The sequence below is a fragment of the Salmo salar genome, chromosome ssa05 (genome assembly GCF_905237065.1).
Source record: "Salmo salar chromosome ssa05, Ssal_v3.1, whole genome shotgun sequence".
Classification (NCBI taxonomy): Eukaryota; Metazoa; Chordata; class Actinopteri; order Salmoniformes; family Salmonidae; genus Salmo; species Salmo salar.
Window position 1 is genome coordinate 42004873 of NC_059446.1, and position 18011 is coordinate 42022883.

The window sequence follows — 18011 nt, forward strand, 5'->3', positions numbered from 1 at the left end:
CCTCGTCAATTTGAAACACAGACTTGGAGATTTTGTTTCTCTGCTTGTCTCCGTGGCACGTCTCAGAGTTCTCACAGCTGAGGAGAGAGACACAAAGCAGAGACAGAATAAGACGGGAGCTAATGGAAGAACCTGAGTCACATGCCAATGCGAGAAGACAGTACACCTGGCTGTGACTGCTAATCAGACTGACAGTGGTTTATATTCTCACCTGAAGTCGGGCTTGCTGCTAGGCGAGTGGGGCTGGCAGCAGCTGGAGTGGAGAATGGGGGAGGGTGAACGGGAGGAGCGTTCCCCCTCTTCATCTGAGTTGTGGGGGGATAAAGCGTCCCCCTTTCTGTCAGCCCTGTTACCGTTACTCAGGTACTCTGGCACCTTGGAAAAGAGCCTGTCTTCACGCTGCTGTTCCAGCCTCTTGTCCCCTTGGACCCTGCGCTCAGCCCTGTCCCCCTTAGGCTCTGGCCCCTCCGGAGAGGAGCGTCCGAACAGCGAGTGGGCCAGCATGGCGGCGGTTCTCTTCCGGCTCTCCCCCAGACTCAGCAGGCAGTAGTCGTGGTCTCCGAAAGTCCTGTGGACTTTGGGTTCTGCATCGATGGCCTGGCCCATCTTGCGGAGCTGGGCGTAGAGTTCAGTCTGCTCGGGGAGCTTGCGGGAGTGGGCCCGGGTCAGCCACGAGCCCTTCGGGGGGGATTCAACTTTCCCCTCTGGTTTGAACAGCTCGTCCTCCACTTGCTTGTGAGGGGGGGTGGTGGGAGGGGTGAGGCCTGAAAAGACGCACCACTCTAATAAGTCACATGTACCTCACAGTGGTTTCATACAGCTCTGTTGGGTTAACATTAGAGAAACATCAACAGCTCAGACAATTTCACTGGTCACGTTTTAAAACACCGCTCATGTTTAACTGTTACTGGGTGTATTGTCTGTTACTCTGTTCACTTCTATCTGTCTTTCAATGGCTTTCCCAATACAACAAATTGCTTTGATGCTGTTATTTTGTAACATTACGGTAACACAGCACATTGATACGGCACAAGGCGAGCACACAATCTCAAATTCATTTTGACTGAAGTGCGTATTTGACTTTCAGTTGTTATTAACATTATGGCTTTTGAGGAAGATATCAGCGGCAGACACTGCAAAGCATTGTTATATCTGTCTTTCTCCGCTTCCCAAGTAGCTATACACCCAAATTAGCCATGTCAAGATGACATTTACCCAGGAGACGGATCACGTCATTAGACTCCAGTCATGCTCTTCACAACACGATACAAATACATTCCCCCTCTCCTCTACTGCTTTGCTACCGAGCTGTGTTAGCAATAGTATACGTAAAAGAGATAAAACGAGTCTACAACACAGTACATTTGCTAGCGAGACTTTATTTCCCACTAGGCAAGATACTTCTGACAGACACAAGGATATAGGATATAGCTCCAAAATGTTGTCTCGTCAAGCCAAGGTGTGGAAGACGTCAAGATGATCAACACCCCAACATTACCTGCTGTGCCACACAGGTCCACGCTGAGAGTCTGCTCAAAGGGCCTGTTGGCAAACTGTGTCTCTCTGATCATGGGTTAAAAGAGAGAGAGAGATTGCAGAGTCATCATCAGGGCCAGGGGAAGGGGGTGCATGGGTCGGGGTAGAGGGGCGATGTACTGCTCGGGTGCTCAGATTTTTTTTTTTTTAAGGATTTCTTTTCTTTTGTTGGAGATTGTATTACATTTTCGTTGTGAACGTGAACTACATGAGAATAGCTTTCCTTTACAGCCGTCTTTGATTGGTATTACAGTACAAGCTCCTTCTCCTATTGAGGTCTATTTTTGGATCTGTGTTACCATGAAAGGCTTGTGTGGAGTGCTTTGGGGGATATTACAGTCCACAAAGCAGCAAAAAACTATCTGGGGGCCAGAGAACTGCACAGTCATTTCACACATGAAAGAGTTTCAGAAGTGTACATTCAAAATAGCTTTGTGTGTCCAGTGGGGCTATGGGCTAGCAGTATATGTATTGTAGTGTATAGGACTATAGTACGGAAAACAAACCCAGTAGATTTGGGAGTCAGCGGCAGACAGAGGCAGGCGCGTTTCTCTGCAATCAGAATGAGAGAAAGAGTCATTGGTATAAAAACAACATTTTACCAGCCTTTTAACAGTGGCACTTGTGTTATTCATTCACATCAAATTGAAGAAAGATACTGCATGATGGAGCCATGTGGACTGAAAAATCGGGACAGGTCTTGAGAGCTTGGGGCTTCTGACATCGTCGCCATCTTGCCTTACCGTTTTGACAGCAGAGGTTATCGGGTTCGGCTGCGTCTGCCGTGGTTTGGGAAGTACTGTTGTTATTTGCGGCGGAGTCTTTCTCCGGGTCGTCTCCCAGGGGGTGTTTGACTGCCTTGTCCTCCTCGTCAGGGCGCCGCTCCCCGGACGCAGGCTCCTCCCTCACCCGGCCTGCACGCACCTTCTTGGCGAAGCGGCTGGGGAAAGAGGCGAGCCTGCGGGAGCGGCGGACTGAGAAGGAGGCGTCCTCCAGGTCAGGGCTCAGAGGGGCCTCTAGGCCGTGCTCTTTCATAAGCTCTGGTTTGGTTGAGCTGGCAGTCGGGCTAGGGGTCTCAGTCTTTCTGTCATGCGCTGGCTTGGTGATAGCATCTCTGTTATGGGTGTAGGGGGGACTGTGGAGTCTGTAAGGCTTGCTCACGTCAAAGGAGTTGACCGCTTTGAGCAGTTCGCGCAGGAGAGAGTTGGCTTTGACCTCCCGTCTGCGGGTAAAGGCAAGGCGCGGCCGAGGGGCGCTGCTCTGGGCCTGGGGGGCAGCCTTGTGACAGTTCGGGTGGATCATGGTCGTGGGGTACTCGGGCCTGGCCCTGCGTACCTGGCCTGGGCACTCGCGCTCCTTGCGCTCCCAGCCGGCCTGCTTGCGCATGGGCAGGCAGTATGTGTGCATATACTTGATGAGCTCCACCACAGATTTGAGTTCTTTCTCCGAGGAGAACTGGGGCTTGGTGGGCTCAAGGGGAGTGGAGCGTTCACTCTCACTGCTCGAGGACTCCTCCTCCTCCTCTTCTTCCTCCTCGGACTCACTGTCCTCATCGTCATCATCTTCCTCCTCGTCCTCCTCATCCTCTGTGTCGGCTGAAGGAGTGTCTTCCGCCTCCTGTGCAGAGGTCAGGTGCCGGTGGAGCTCTGTGCACAGACGTCCTGCTGGTCGCACCGCTCGGGGCTTACGCTCCTGTGTGCTTTCACGCTACAGAAAGAAAGAGTTAGAGTTACTACCTATAAAATTACCTTGGTGAGCCTCTGTGCACTGTATGGCCCAAAATATTAAGGAATGTCTAGGCAATGAGAACATACAGTGCCGAGTGAATATTTTTCAACTTATGAGTAAACAAAACCAGCACAGAGAGCCACAAAGATTCAACTTTATAAAACATTCCTTCATAATCATACCAATGTTCCCAGTATCATGACTCAGAGAGAGAGAGAGAGAGAGAGAGAGAGGGAGAGAGAGAGAGATAGATATTCTATGATGCACTCTATCTTTATGTAACCACCAGCTCATTGCCAGAGCTGCCCTAGCCTTTCTCCTGGTCGAGACTACATCCATCTGTCACTCCAAAGCCTCAGCATCACTCACTCTAATGCCACAGATGTCACACGCTTCAGCCACCACCACCGTAAAGGAAAAGCCAGGGCAGGACAGGGGTAATAAATGACAAAATAAAGGCTAAAGGTTACTACAAGCTTCACGCCGTTGATCTACGTGCATGCGCGTGGGTGGAGACGGATTTTTAGAGCAATGGACACCTTTTGGTAACATGATCTCCACACCGGTCCCAGTCCCATTCACGAGAGGGAGATAGCAAAGTTTTTTATTTTTATAATTTCAAATTGTTAGTAGTAGCTAGCTGACAGCCTGGCTAGCTAGTTTAAGCCTCGCTAAAAACATAGCAAGCTAGCTAGCATTTTTAGCTTTCCACATCTCCATATGAAATAATCAGATTTATAAAAAAAAATATGCTCTGGCAAATATTTGTATACTTGCCGGAGTAGCATAAATCATTATCCCAATTTGATATGCTGTTTGTGTATTGATTCCGATATCAGCTAAAAATAGAACGTCATCATGTTTTGGTCATGAAGGAAAAAAGCACATGGCTAGCTGGTTGTCTATAACAGGTTCCACCATTTCACAATAGCCTGGAATCACTAGTTATTATTTATAAACAAAATACCTTTTGAGTGGATTCTTGTTGTTTGGTTTACTGTTTGAACAGTCGCTGAGATTATATTTGGTTATCAATAATTAACAGCTACTTTGATGAATAGCCTATAGATCAGATCAAGAAACCAAACAACAAACACTTCTGTGGAAAGAATGATACGGCGCATCTCCATTTAAGTGATAATGCCCGAGAAGCCGGTATTTGGCGGATATGTTGGCACGGGTGTTGATAGGCCCGAGACAAAATCTCGGGCCGGCAAACCATGCCAATATATCCTCCAAACACCAGCTTCTTGGGCATTATCACTTATATACAACGGGTTACCAACATATTTAAATAATAATTTACATATTTTCATAAGAAAATGTATTTTGATGAATTTATTCATACTATTTCATCCTTCCACAACATGTAGTCCCGAAACAAATCTAGGGTTGCTACCCGATATATCAAGTGGTTTGTGCTGATTGTACGGACATTGTGACAGCCAGTTAAATGGCGTCCCTTGACAAGGCAAGAACAAGATGTATGTCAGGAGAAGTGCAGTATTGTCATAAGGAGAGGTATACTTGGAATACGGAGGAGGAATGGAGGGAAAAAGAGAGGCAGAGGAGGTTTAAGAGCGAGAGGGAGGAAAAGAGTGAGCTTGAGTCGGTTAAAAATGGTGGAAAACAGGCAGATGGTTTGTTAAAGAAGAATGGTAGAAAGTGTGAGAGTGAGCTGAAGACAGGAGGAGAAATGGAAGTGAATGAGGGTGAGGTATCGGAGGTGGTAGGTGTGGTGAAGTTCTCAAAGCCCAAGGCTTGCACCGAGGGTCAGGATGAAGAGGAGTCTGGAATAAGTGGACCCTTGCCTTTTGGCTGATCCATTTGTGGTTTCAGCGTGGGTGAAAACAGAGTTGGGTGCTGTGGAATCGGTGAGGGTATCCAGAAGTGGTCTTGTGATAATAGATAATAGTGTTTCTGCTGGTCTGAGGGAGAAGGCGCTCCATGTTAAACGAATTGGGGCAAGAAATGTGAATTGTTTTGCTCTCAAGAAAAGGGCACCATTGAAAGGAGTGATTACTGGGGTAGCAGTAAATGTAAAAGTTGACCAACTGAAGGAGAAAATTCCCAGTGTTTGTAATGCTCGTCGTTTGGTGCGACACAGACAGGGTGGCGTGAGTAGTGAAACAGAAGAATCATTGTCTGTTCTTTTGAGTTTTGATGTTGAGTCTTTGCCCCACAAAGTGATGTTAGGATATATAAGCTATCCTGTACAAGCTTTTGTGCCGAATACATTACGTTGTTACAGGTGTCAAGCTTATGGGCATGTGGCAGCAATGTGTAGGAGGGAGGTTCCTAGGTGTGAGAAGTGTGCAGAAGGGCATGAAACAAAGGAATGCATAGCATTGGGGAAAGTTGTGGTATGTGTTAATTGTAGGGGTGCTCATGGGGCTGGGATCAGAAATGTCCCGTGCAAGAGAGGCAGGTTGAAGTTTCCAGGGTTCGAGTAGTGCAGGAGTTGATATATGCTGAGACAGTGAAGGAAGTAGAGGAAGATGGGTCAAGGGGGAGGGATCCTGAGAGGAGTGGTGTGAGTAGTAGATCTGTACCAGTACAGAGGGACAAGTGATATATGTTTCAGTAAGATTGGATTTTTTGCATTTATAGCAATGGTTATCAACTGTACTGCAGGGATGGAACATGAGTCGCAGAAAATGGAGCTTGTGGTGGCAGCTGCAGAGAGGCATTTGGGTGTGCGAGACTTGACATCAGAAGAGTTAGTGTGTATTAAGAGGTGGTGTCCCATCCTTTCAGGTTGTTGGCCTGAGGTAGGACTAAATAGATTTAAATAGTGGAGTAGGGTGGTGTTCTTTTTTATTATTTGATTTATTTATGTATTCTTTTTTTTGTGAGTGTTGTGTTAGATGGTAGGGTTTTGTTTATTTTTTTCAAGCAATGTATAAGGGAGTTGTACTCCAGTCTAGTAGGTGGCAGTAATGCAACATTTATTGGATGCCAATAGCCAATAAATCACTGAAGAAGAAGGGTTGCTACCCAAGCCGTCTGATCGTTCGTTCTATTGGTTCGGTTGACAGAGACACGACACAGTTGTTCAGTCTTTTTGTTCTGTATCTACGGACGCGACCCAGTCGTTTGTTCTAAATGTTCCATTGCCATACTGGCTGGCAACGTTCGTATCTCTTGCTTGCTAGCTAACCAACTACGGCTAACATGCTGACCAGACCGGACACGTCGCGTGCGCAAGCGTCGGAAAATAAATTTAGAAATCCATGTTATTCAATTATTGCACCCACACTGCTCAAGCTGCGCCAACGAGCGTCAGCACTGCCAAGGGCAGTGCCTCTCCCATCTCCTCATTGGTTTATAGAAGCAGGTACCCAAGTACCATCTCCTCATTGGTTATACCCACGTGGGTGATTGAAAGACGAACTGTGTTGCCGGTCGTCATGGTAATACTATGAAAGTTTAGATGCCGATCACCATATGAGTTCAAAGATGAAAAAGCCTGGAAGGAGGAGAGATGACTAGAAACGATTCGGTTGGCCGTTTTATGTGTGGATTAATTGTAGGAGTAGAGGTCCTTGTGCATTTCAGGTAAAATAACAACTCAATGTTTATATCCCAGGACAAATTAGCTAGCAACAGCAAGCTAGCTAAATAGGACAAATTAGCTAGCAAGTGCAAGCTAACTAGCTAAATTTCCATACATATTTAATGCTTTTCGACCTGTCCCCAAATTAATGTCATTGGTTCAGAGTTTTTTTGATATTTTAACCTGCGTGTCGTGATCGCGTTTGGTGTAGGGGGACAAAATACATTTATGCACAATAGCGCACGCGCGCAGCCGGTTTGGGTTCCGTGTAACTTACAGTCAAGTCAAACAGTGCAGACAGAATAACAACAGTAGCTGCATTTGTTGAAGCTGTTTTCTAGTGACATTTATTTGGATACATCCATAACAATGCACTAATGAGGCACGATTTCGCCTGGCATAGAAAACGTGCTCTCTCGTTAGTACACTGTTGTTCAGAGGGGCTAGCCAACAACACAGCTAACACAATAACTTCAAACTGAAGCTGGAAAGACAGCAAACTAGCTGCACTTGGTTTCGTTAAACCTTTTTTCAATTGACATTTCTTTGTATATCTATATCCATAAAAATGATGCCAGCTGATTTATGATTTCGACTAGTTGAGAAACGCTGCCGGCCTCTCTCTCATCCTGACTCCTACACGTTCATTACTATGGGATTTGACAGTTGGAGATGGAATTTGAATATTGAAACAATGTTGCAGATGTCGGAGAGACAAACTGTAAGGTTTATACAAATCTCCGCTGTTGAAAACAAAATGTTAGTCTAAAAGAAATGTGCGATAATGTCTAGATTTTTATAGTGGAGATCAAGTTTATAACTTCCCTGTCTGGGCTGATGAGACAGTGGATTGCGCAGTCAGATGGAACAGAGTAAATAGGCATTTTAACGTCATAGATTTAGCCAGTGGTGACTTGTGGAATAGACACCGGCTGGAATGCGCTTTTAACCAATCAGCATTCAGTATTAGACCCACCCGTTGTATAATTCTTCCAACGCCACCCCTTTTGTGACAAAAAACTACATTGCACTGCGCTATGCTCTGAATCTTGTTGTATGTTTTAGTCTCTGAAAACACTATAATCAAAGAATTACCTTGGTGATTAGGTCCCCTATTCAACCCATATCCTGGATCCGGTGTCAGAGCAGTGAATGAACTAGAAAAGGACTAAGGATCATAGCCATAGAAAACCTTTCCTGTCGCGGAGCCTATGTATACGCTCTCCCTCTCTTTAAGTCTCTTGTGTTGCCTTCCCTGCTCTATTCTGAGCTGCTAGAGCTCTATGCTAGACAGAGCTCTATTCTAGGACACCACACACAGAGCTCCAACTCACTCACCTTAACCAAAGGCCTGACAGGTTTCAGATGCAGGCTCCTGCTGCAATGGCGATGCCCGCTGTTGCTGCTGCCCTCTTTGTGTGATTCCAGGCCCGTGGGCATGTTAGGGGGGGACAGCAGGAGCTTTTTCAGCTGTAGGGGGACATGGGTTGGGACAACTGTAATGTACATGTCTGTCAATAAATCAATCAATCAGCAGAACATACAGTAGCATCAACGTGTATTATCACTCTTGACATGACTCATCCACTCGCAAATGTATTTCCCCCTCTTTATTCTACTCCTTCATCCAGCGTTTGAACAATATAGCGCTCAAACTGAAGCTGGCAGGAGGAAGCTGTGTGAATATAAGATCAAACGGAAATGCGATTCTATAGCTCTCCCGCGCACTTTGCAATGGGGCGGTAATGCTGTAGCATTGCATTTCAAACGGAGATTTTACTTCCTCACATTTCCTTCATTACACTTTGAGGCAGCAGCAGCATCGCATGTGAAATCATCAGATGATATAAATCTGCTTACAACAACAATCCCCTAAGCTGCACTGGTTTTGGCACAGACTGAGGATAGCACCGGAGCGCCTACTGTAGATGTGAGGGAATGATGCGGCTGGTTATGTTTGGCTGATAACTAAATACTGTCTGGTCCTATACGTCATGTTTAGAGGCTTGTTGAAACAGATGATGAAATAGATGAGTAGAGTGCTAATTGAGTTGCCCATCCCTGTCAGCATGTGCCAACTTGGCATGGGCTTCAATGGTGCCTCTCAGTGTTTCATTGAGGAAGTGAAGGGGCGCTGAAGGTTTCCATCTCTTGTGTACAAAGTTCTGTTGGCACGCCAGGCCCATCCATGCCATGAAAGACTACTCTACTCTGGCCCACTTCCTGGCCTGCCTGGCTCAATGCAGCCCTTGTTCTCTGCCTGCTTACAACCTCATACACGCACACACACTGTCTTGCACACTCAGGCATGCATGCAATTTTAGAGAACGTTTTAGAGAGAACTTTGATTCTTTTTTTGCCAATTTCCTGCAATTCTACACATTTCTCCATGGAGCTGAGAGACGTTTTAAAGCTAATTTCCTGTGATGCTACACATTTTGGCATGGAGCTGAGAGAAAATGTTGCAGTTTTCAAGTGAATTTCCTGCGATTCTACATATTCTGCCATGGAGCTGAAAGAAAATGTTGCAATTTTAAAGCTAATTTCCTGCAATTCTATGCATTTTGCCATGGCTAATGCCATGTTATTTCACTCAAACATAATAACAAAATCAATACTGCTAAATGAATTGCTTTTGGAATTTTCTATTCTCTCTGACTGTCTGGCTTTTGTTTTGGTGATTATTAGTTCTCAAAGATTATATCATAAAACAAAAATATATAGGTCCATTATCTTTCCTACATACTTTATATCTGCTTTTAGTCGTTTAAAAGTTTACACTGAAAGCCTTTTTCCATCCCGATTATTTGGGGTAATTAATTAATTTCCCCAAAACATTTCTTTACACTGTTTGGTCTTATGCGGCCTGAAAAAACACTTAGGCGGCCCACCCAAGGATTTCCATGGCAAAAGCACACACACACACACACACACACACACACACACACACACACACACACACACACACACACACACTGAGATCAGCTGCAGTTACAGCTCCTGCCAGCAGAGGGAGTCCTCCTCCACTCACACACCAGTGATGACAACACCAGGGTCACATGCAACAAATCGTCTAGGCTGTCTCTGGGATGGAAAGGGACTGACAGGCAGGGAGGGAGGAAGGTGGACTGGTACATGTCACCATGTTAAACCACATTTCACCATATGGATGGGCCCTTTTTTTGTGAAAGTGGTGGCATCTCATTGGCCATCATTCCACTCTTCTAGCCCATAGGATCTACGTTATGTATAGTTGTTCATGACTTAGTATGCACAACAACAGTTGCATAATACCAGTTTTTGCTAATTTTGTCTTATTGCTGTTATCAGTGCCTACTGTTACCAACTCCTATTAAGATTCTTAAGCCATCTAAGGACATCGTGAGGGACATGTAATACATTTGTGAAGAATGTCCCTTCAGTAGGTGTGTGTGTGTAATATATATATATATATATATATATACACACACACTGCTCAAAAAAATAAAGGGAACACTTAAACAACACAATGTAACTCCAAGTCAATCACACTTCTGTGAAATCAAACTGTCCACTTAGGAAGCAACACTGATTGACAATAAATTTCACATGCTGTTGTGCAAATGGAATAGACAACAGGTGGAAAATATAGGCAATTAGCAAGACACCCCCAATAAAGGAGTGGTTCTGCAGGTGGAGACCACAGACCACTTCTCAGTTCCTATGCTTCCTGGCTGATGTTTTGGTCACTTTTGAATGCTGGCGGTGCTTTCACTCTAGTGGTAGCATGAGATGGAGTCTACAACCCACACAAGTGGCTCAGGTAGTGCAGCTCATCCAGGATGGCACATCAATGCGAGCTGTGGCAAGAAGGTTTGCTGTGTCTGTCAGCGTAGTGTCCAGAGCATGGAGGCGCTACCAGGAGACAGGCCAGTACATCAGGAGGCCGTAGGAGGGCCGCTACCTCCGCCTTTGTGCAAGGAGGAGCAGGAGGAGCACTGCCAGAACCCTGCAAAATGACCTCCAGCAGGCCACAAATGTGCATGTGTCTGCTCAAAACGGTCAGAAACAGACTCCATGAGGGTGGTATGAGGGCCCGACGTACACAGGTGGGGGTTGTGCTTACAGCCCAACACCGTGCAGGACGTTTGGCATTTGCCAGAGAACACCAAGATTGGCAAATTCGCCACTGGCGCCCTGTGCTCTTCACAGATGAAAGCAGGTTCACACTGAGCACATGTGACAGACGTGACAGAGTCTGGAGACGCCGTGGAGAACATTCTGCTGCCTGCAACATCCTCCAGCATGACCGGTTTGGCGGTGGGTCAGTCATGGTGTGGGGTGGCATTTCTTTGGGGGGCACAGCCCTCCATGTGCTCGCAAGAGGTAGCCTGACTGCCGAGATGAGATCCTCAGACCCCTTGTGAGACCATATGCTGGTGCGGTTGGCCCTGGGTTCCTCCTAATGCAAGACAATGCTAGACCTCATGTGGCTGGAGTGTGTCAGCAGTTCCTGCAAGAGGAAGGCATTGATGCTATGGACTGGCCTACCCGTTCCCCAGACCTGAATCCAATTGAGCACATCATGTCTCGCTCCATCCACCAACGCCACGTTGCACCAGACTGTCCAGGAGTTGGCGGATGCTTTAGTCCAGGTCTGGGAGGAGATCCCTCAGGAGACCATCCGCCACCTCATCAGGAGCATGCCCAGGCGTTGTAGGGAGGTCATACAGGCACGTGGAGGCCACACACACTACTGAGCCTCATTTTGACTTGTTTTAAGGACATTACGTCAAAGATGGATCAGCCTGTAGTGTGGTTTTCCACTTTAATTTACCACTTTAATTTTGACTCCAAATCCAGACCTTCATGGGTTGATAAATTGGATTTCCATTGATTATTTTTGTGTGATTTTGTTGTCAGCACATTCAACTATGTAAAGAAAAAAGTATTTAATAAGATTATTTCATTCAGATCTAAGATGTGTTATTTTAGTGTTCCCTTTATTTTTTGGTGCAATATATATATATATGACATATACAATATATACATACATACATACATACATACATACATACATACATACATACATACATACATACATACATACATACATACATATATATATATATATATATATATATATATACACACACACAGTCTGCATGATATCCTGTAATTTCAATTTTCTCTGAGAGACAGAGTGAGTAGGGGAAGTGAGTGAACATGTAGGTATGTACATAGCTCGTTTCACTCAGAGCTGTAACACAACAGGACCTTTGTAACCCTTGCCTTGATCATGTGAGATCTCTGTGTCTTTTTAAACCCAGTCCAAAGTGTGTGTGTCCGTTTGAAACTTAAGGAAGTATGTCGGCGTTATTGTGGACGAGAACAATAAGGACGTGTTACAGAACAATAAGGACGTGTTACAGAACAATAAGGATGTGTTACAGAACAATAAGAGGACATACAGTATATTACACCAGACTTCTTGGTTCACTTGCATGCTCATCCGAGCACACCGAATAGCAGCCAGCCAAATGTTTCCTAATGTAATGAAATCCTATCGTATTCTCTGTAAAAGACACCCGTTTTCTGTTGCAATCCGGAACAAGCATGAGTAGATAGGGGACAACAGTTGAAAAGGAAAAACATGTTTTTCCTGGAAGCGTGGTTCTGAGAGGAGAGGGGTGCAGGGGAGAGAGGGGTGGAGGCATCCCTGCAGGACAGTGTGAAAAGAGGAGAGGGGTGGGGGGCGTGTGAGGGGGGAGAATGGGGACAAGGGGGAATAGTGGAGAAAGGGAGGGACTGGGTCACAGGGTACTCTGCATCAGGGTTGGCTCCACAGTTTAATTGCTGGAGCTATAGGAGGCTGGGCTAGGTCCTAGGAGGCAGACATGGGCATGAGAGTAGTATATTACCCCTTTTAAGATGGCAAAGGAGTGAGAGAGAAGTAGAACAATGGGGGAAGGGGAAAAAAAGGAAGATTTAATGAGAGTTAGGGGAGATAGGGGGGTCAAAAAGAAGTGAGAGCCACAGTTTCTTTAAGAGACCATAGTTGTTAGAAGTTATTATTTAACTTATTAAGTTATTATTATTAGAAGTAGTGGTTGCTAAAAAGAATGGAAAAGCCCAAAATGAGAAAAATTCAGACCTTTGTTGCCTATCATACCCATGCTGTGGGGTAGTCAGAGCAGAGGCCCATCCAAATCCACCTTAAACAGTGAGGAAGGGTTCTTACTAGAGACGGGTCTTCTGTCTCTGAGCTCAGGGAGCCGTCACTCAGGGAGCCTGAAGGAAAGGGAAGGTCCTCCTCAGACCCCTCCCCCAGCGAGGGAAACACAGACAGCCCCCCCACCTCGTCCTCCACCATGCCGTCCAGGCTGTCTGTGAGAGCAGCCAGCAGCGCTGCATTCTCATCTTCTATCTGGGGAGGGCAGGAGAGAGAGAGAGGGTATCAGTGAACGCACTACCCACTTACAACACCGTTCATTCCCCTCTTCTAGGGGGCAGGAGGAGGGGAGGGGGGGGGTGTAAGTGAGGATACCACCCACTTATAGTACAACACAGTTAGTTCCTTACAACACAGAGTATTCTGCTTTTAAATTCCACTCTTTCCCTGTAGTCTGAGGGGCGCCAACCATCCACACACTGTGTTGTTCGTTTCAACAGCAGCCATCTTGCTAAGAAGCATCGAGTCTGGTGGTGGGATGATAGCGGAGAGGAGACAGCCTACGAGAAGTGAGCGAGGTTTCATTTTATGCCCCCCCACCCTCCCATCTGAAGGTTAAATGAACTAAGCTGGGAGATCAATGGATTCCACACAGGCATCCAAAACAAGGACCAGAGGGAGTCGTCCCAATCCAACTTCTACTCTACGTCTCCAAAATCAATCTGAACAAGGGATTATAATCAAGTGGATGGTAAGGTAAAATAGACCCAGGAACAACAGTGTTGTGTTAGTGGATGATGTTTATGAACACATTATACGAGATCTGTGCATTAGACAGATTGATAACGAGGGGAATTCTAAGATGGGAGTCTACAACCTTATCAGAGACTCAGACTGTAGCCTCTTCAGTTTACCATTAATGTAGTCCACTGTGTAGTCTAGTCCTACGCCATAGGAGTCTACAGCCATATCTCAGGGCTATTCTAGTCCTAGTCCCCATATTGGAGTTCCATTACATAGGTGTGGGAGGGGGTGGTCCTGGTGGAATCCTAGCCTGGTAGCCAGATCAGTTTCTAAGACAGCACAAACAGATCTGGGACCATGCTAGTGGAATCCTTAGGGGGGGGGGCGTCTCACCTCAAAGAACTCAGGGTCTCCTGTGCTGTACTGGATGGAGGCAGCGGAGATGTCTGATTGGTCGTTGCACCAGTGGAGCTCGCTGAGGCAGTTGACTGAGTCAAAGTCGCTGGCGTCCAGCTGAGAGAGGTCAATGTCAGGGAAGTCAGTGTCCAGGCGGTCCGAGCAGACCTCCTCCTCCCCATACTGTAGAAAGAGAGGGAGGGAAGGAGGGAGTGGAGGAAGAAGAGGGAGGAAAGGTCAGTTTAGACTCTTGTTATATCAAAGGGCGACTCATTAAGAAATACAGTACATTGAAGATATCTTATAAAATATCAAATCGTTTGGAAAGTTCATGGGAATAATCATCAGCAATTAGTACGCTCATGTTAATGACACAGTGAGTAAACTAGTACAGTACAGTGTGGTTGTCAATGACACAGAGCCCTCTGAAAGAGACAGTCCCCCTAATCTCTCTGCACACGCTCAGTATAACTAATGGACATAGGGATGAAACATGCGCCACGCAAAGTCACGAGACTGAGACCACCGTCTCCTAATGAGCCCTAGTGAAAGACTGAGACTGAGACCACCGTCTCCTAATGAGCCCTAGTGAAAGACTGAGACTGAGACCACCGTCTCCTAATGAGCCCTAGTGAAAGACTGAGACTGAGACCACCGTCTCCTAATGAGCCCTAGTGAAAGACTGAGACCACCGTCTCCTAATGAGCCCTAGTGAAAGACTGAGACTGAGACCACCGTCTCCTAATGAGCCCTAGTGAAAGACAGACTGAGACCACCGTCTCCTAATGAGCCCTAGTGAAAGACTGAGACTGAGACCACCGTCTCCTAATGAGCCCTAGTGAAAGACAGACTGAGACCACCGTCTCCTAATGAGCCCTAGTGAAAGACAGACTGAGACCACCGTCTCCTAATGAGCCCTAGTGAAAGACAGACTGAGACCACCGTCTCCTAATGAGCCCTAGTGAAGACGTCCCTAATGAGCCCTAGTGAAAGACAGACTGAGACCACCGTCTCCTAATGAGCCCTAGTGAAAGACGAGACTGAGACCACCGTCTCCTAATGAGCCCTAGTGAAAGAGACTGAGACCACCGTCTCCTAATGAGCCCTAGTGAAAGACAGACTGAGACCACCGTCTCCTAATGAGCCCTAGTGAAAGACTGAGACCACCGTATCCTAATGAGCCCTAGTGAAAGACAGACTGAGACCACCGTCTCCTAATGAGCCCTAGTGAAAGACTGAGACCACCGTCTCCTAATGAGCCCTAGTGAAAGACAGACTGAGACCACCGTCTCCTAATGAGCCCTAGTGAAAGACAGACTGAGACCACCGTCTCCTAATGAGCCCTAGTGAAAGACTGAGACCACCGTCTCCTAATGAGCTCTAGTGAAAGACTGAGACCACCGTCTCCTAATGAGCCCTAGTGAAAGACAGACTGAGACCACCGTCTCCTAATGAGCCCTAGTGAAAGACAGACTGAGACCACCGTCTCCTAATGAGCCCTAGTGAAAGACTGAGACCACCGTCTCCTAATGAGCTCTAGTGAAAGACTGAGACTGAGACCACCGTCTCCTAATGAGCCCTAGTGAAAGACTGAGACCACCGTCTCCTAATGAGCCCTAGTGAAAGACTGAGACTGAGACCCCCGTCTCCTAATGAGCCCTAGTGAACGGATAGTAAAAGTATTTTGGGGTATAAGCCAGTGTGAAGGGAAGTCTCTAGTCACCTCAGGGGAGAGATGGAAACCACATTTCATGGAGAGAGGGACAGAACAGGAAATAGGCTATACCTGTGGAGAGTGGAGCTGGAGAGGAGGACATGGAGGAGACTTGTACTGTTTGTTGTGTGTGTGTGTGTGTGTGTGTGTGTGTGTGTGTGTGTGTGTGTGTGTGTGTGTGTGTGTGTGTGTGTGTGTGTGTTGCTGATAGCCTTCTCCACCTGTTGTCTTTGGCATGCCAGAAGAGGGGACACTTCAGGTGTGTCAGGTGTGCCTGACTTTGACAATGCAGTTTGCAGGAGGTCCCTAGCCTAGCCTAGCCACAACCTGAATATCCTGTGCCACAGAGCCCTAGCTATGCATCTTTGATGAGTGACTAACACTAAATACTCCAGCTCTGTTTCACGTCGCAACCGTCTCCGCTAACCAATCCAATCCAATTCCACTCATTTCATTAAACTGGCTTGGGGTCAGCCCGGTTTCAACCAATCATCAGCCATCACTTCCAAAGACGCTTTTCTGGGGACAATGAGATGGGCAGTCGCATAGAAACAAGTAGAACAAGTATCATTTTGTCCTTTCTAACACATATTCCGTTTTCAGGACATAGATGTGCCACAAACTATCGGTGCCTCCTTGTCTAGTTAGTGAGATGTACCCAAACCTTATCACAGGAAGGATGTGTTCTCTTTGATACAACACCAACCCTCAGTGACATTTTAGCAACTGTTTGTTGGATCAAAGACTAGGGTGTAATAAATTGATACCATTTATGAGTTCATAAATTGCAGATGTAGAGCAACACAGTTGTAGTGTGTGTGCCATTGCAATGATCAAATGACTGGTTACTCAAGCAAACTGAATTAAGAGGTTCAGAGAGAGAGAGAGAGAGAGAGAGAGCTGTGGTGGCAGCCTGGCTGGTGTGATGTCTCAGAAGTTGACTCATCCCCTCCCCCTAGCTATGTTTACCCCTCCACCTCCCCCCTCCATCCTCCTTCTCTCCCCCTCTAGTCCCTCTCGGGAAAATAAGAGGCCAGGCTAATCAATTTCAACAATGTCCGACCGTTCTTTATTTCCAAGCAGGCTTTGTCTTTTTTACCTGTTTTTTCCCCTCCCTTCTCTCCAGTCTCCTTTGCAGACTGCTTGGATATCAATCAATAAAAAACATCCTTGGGCTCTGAAGGTTTAAGGTCACAGGCAGAACGGTCAGGCACACACACAAATACACACACATGTCCTTGCACGCGCACACACACACACACACACACACACACACACACACACACACACACACACAGACTGCTAACGCATTTGCAGTTACTTGAAGGATGTGACATGGACATGCATAATGACCCATTATCAGGAGCAGTCACAGCAGCCATGCTCTATGTAGCAGAGGACATAAGAGTGGCAGATTGAATCACATACCAGAATCACACCATTGCCTTATTTGAAGTGGATCTGGCCTCCGGAATCATTTAGTCATATCACATGCTGCTCACACACTGACTGTGGGGATAATGGGAGTGAGCATTAGAAGCCACTCCATTCAACTCAAGGGTCTTCTCCTCTGACACTCCACCCACCAATCCACACTGGTGGCCAATCAACTGAACTGAACACCAAGGCCACGTTCAGTAGCCAAACGTTGCAGATAGAAATGCCACAAATAGAGCCGACGTGATTCCTTACTCTACATATCAGAAAGGGGTGTTTGTTCTACTTAGCATATTTCTAACCGAACGTTCCCAAAACGTTGTGTCCTGCTAAATGTGCCCCAGTTCAGGAATCAAAACGCAGGAATCGTCTAAAGCCATGTCTATGTGCCGCGGTGCGGATTGATGCTAAGTCAAAACAAGGTTTTTCAACAATAATCAACGTATCAAATGCAGAGTAGATATTGTCCTGAGTGCCTCTAAAAGGAAAAATGTGTCATCCGACAAAATAAGCTAGGCACTTCGGGGTTCTAAAGTGGCATTAGCAACTTCCAATTAAGACATGAAAACAGTGTTAGCTCAGCCCTGTTTATTTATTTCACCTTTATCTAAGCAAATAAGTCAATTGAGAACCAATTCTTATTTAGAACAATGACACGGCCAAGAGGCATAGCAGGCCCTTATTTTATGTAGAACTACATACAGAGATAATTGTGCTACTGTAGGTAGGCTGCCGTATCATTGTTAATC

The 18011-nt window shown here is 46.2% G+C and overlaps 1 protein-coding gene across 2 annotated transcripts in view; it reads right to left on the reverse strand.

Annotated features, from left to right (window-relative positions):
• Window positions 1–18011, reverse strand: part of LOC100136477 (peroxisome proliferator-activated receptor gamma coactivator 1-beta) — a 60603-nt gene that overhangs the window by 5989 nt on the left and 36603 nt on the right. The window contains exons 2-9 of one of the 2 annotated variants that reach the window (XM_014200071.2): window positions 14109–14294; window positions 13041–13226; window positions 8159–8290; window positions 2280–3243; window positions 2043–2088; window positions 1499–1563; window positions 212–764; window positions 2–77 (exon numbers count right to left, since the gene is read on the reverse strand). In XM_014200071.2, coding sequence (XP_014055546.1) covers window positions 2–77; window positions 212–764; window positions 1499–1563; window positions 2043–2088; window positions 2280–3243; window positions 8159–8290; window positions 13041–13226; window positions 14109–14294 — 2208 coding nt within the window. Of the gene's footprint in view, window position 1; window positions 78–211; window positions 765–1498; window positions 1564–2042; window positions 2089–2279; window positions 3244–8158; window positions 8291–12953; window positions 13227–14108; window positions 14295–18011 lie in introns of those variants that run through there. The other variant, XM_014200073.2, reaches the window with a different exon arrangement.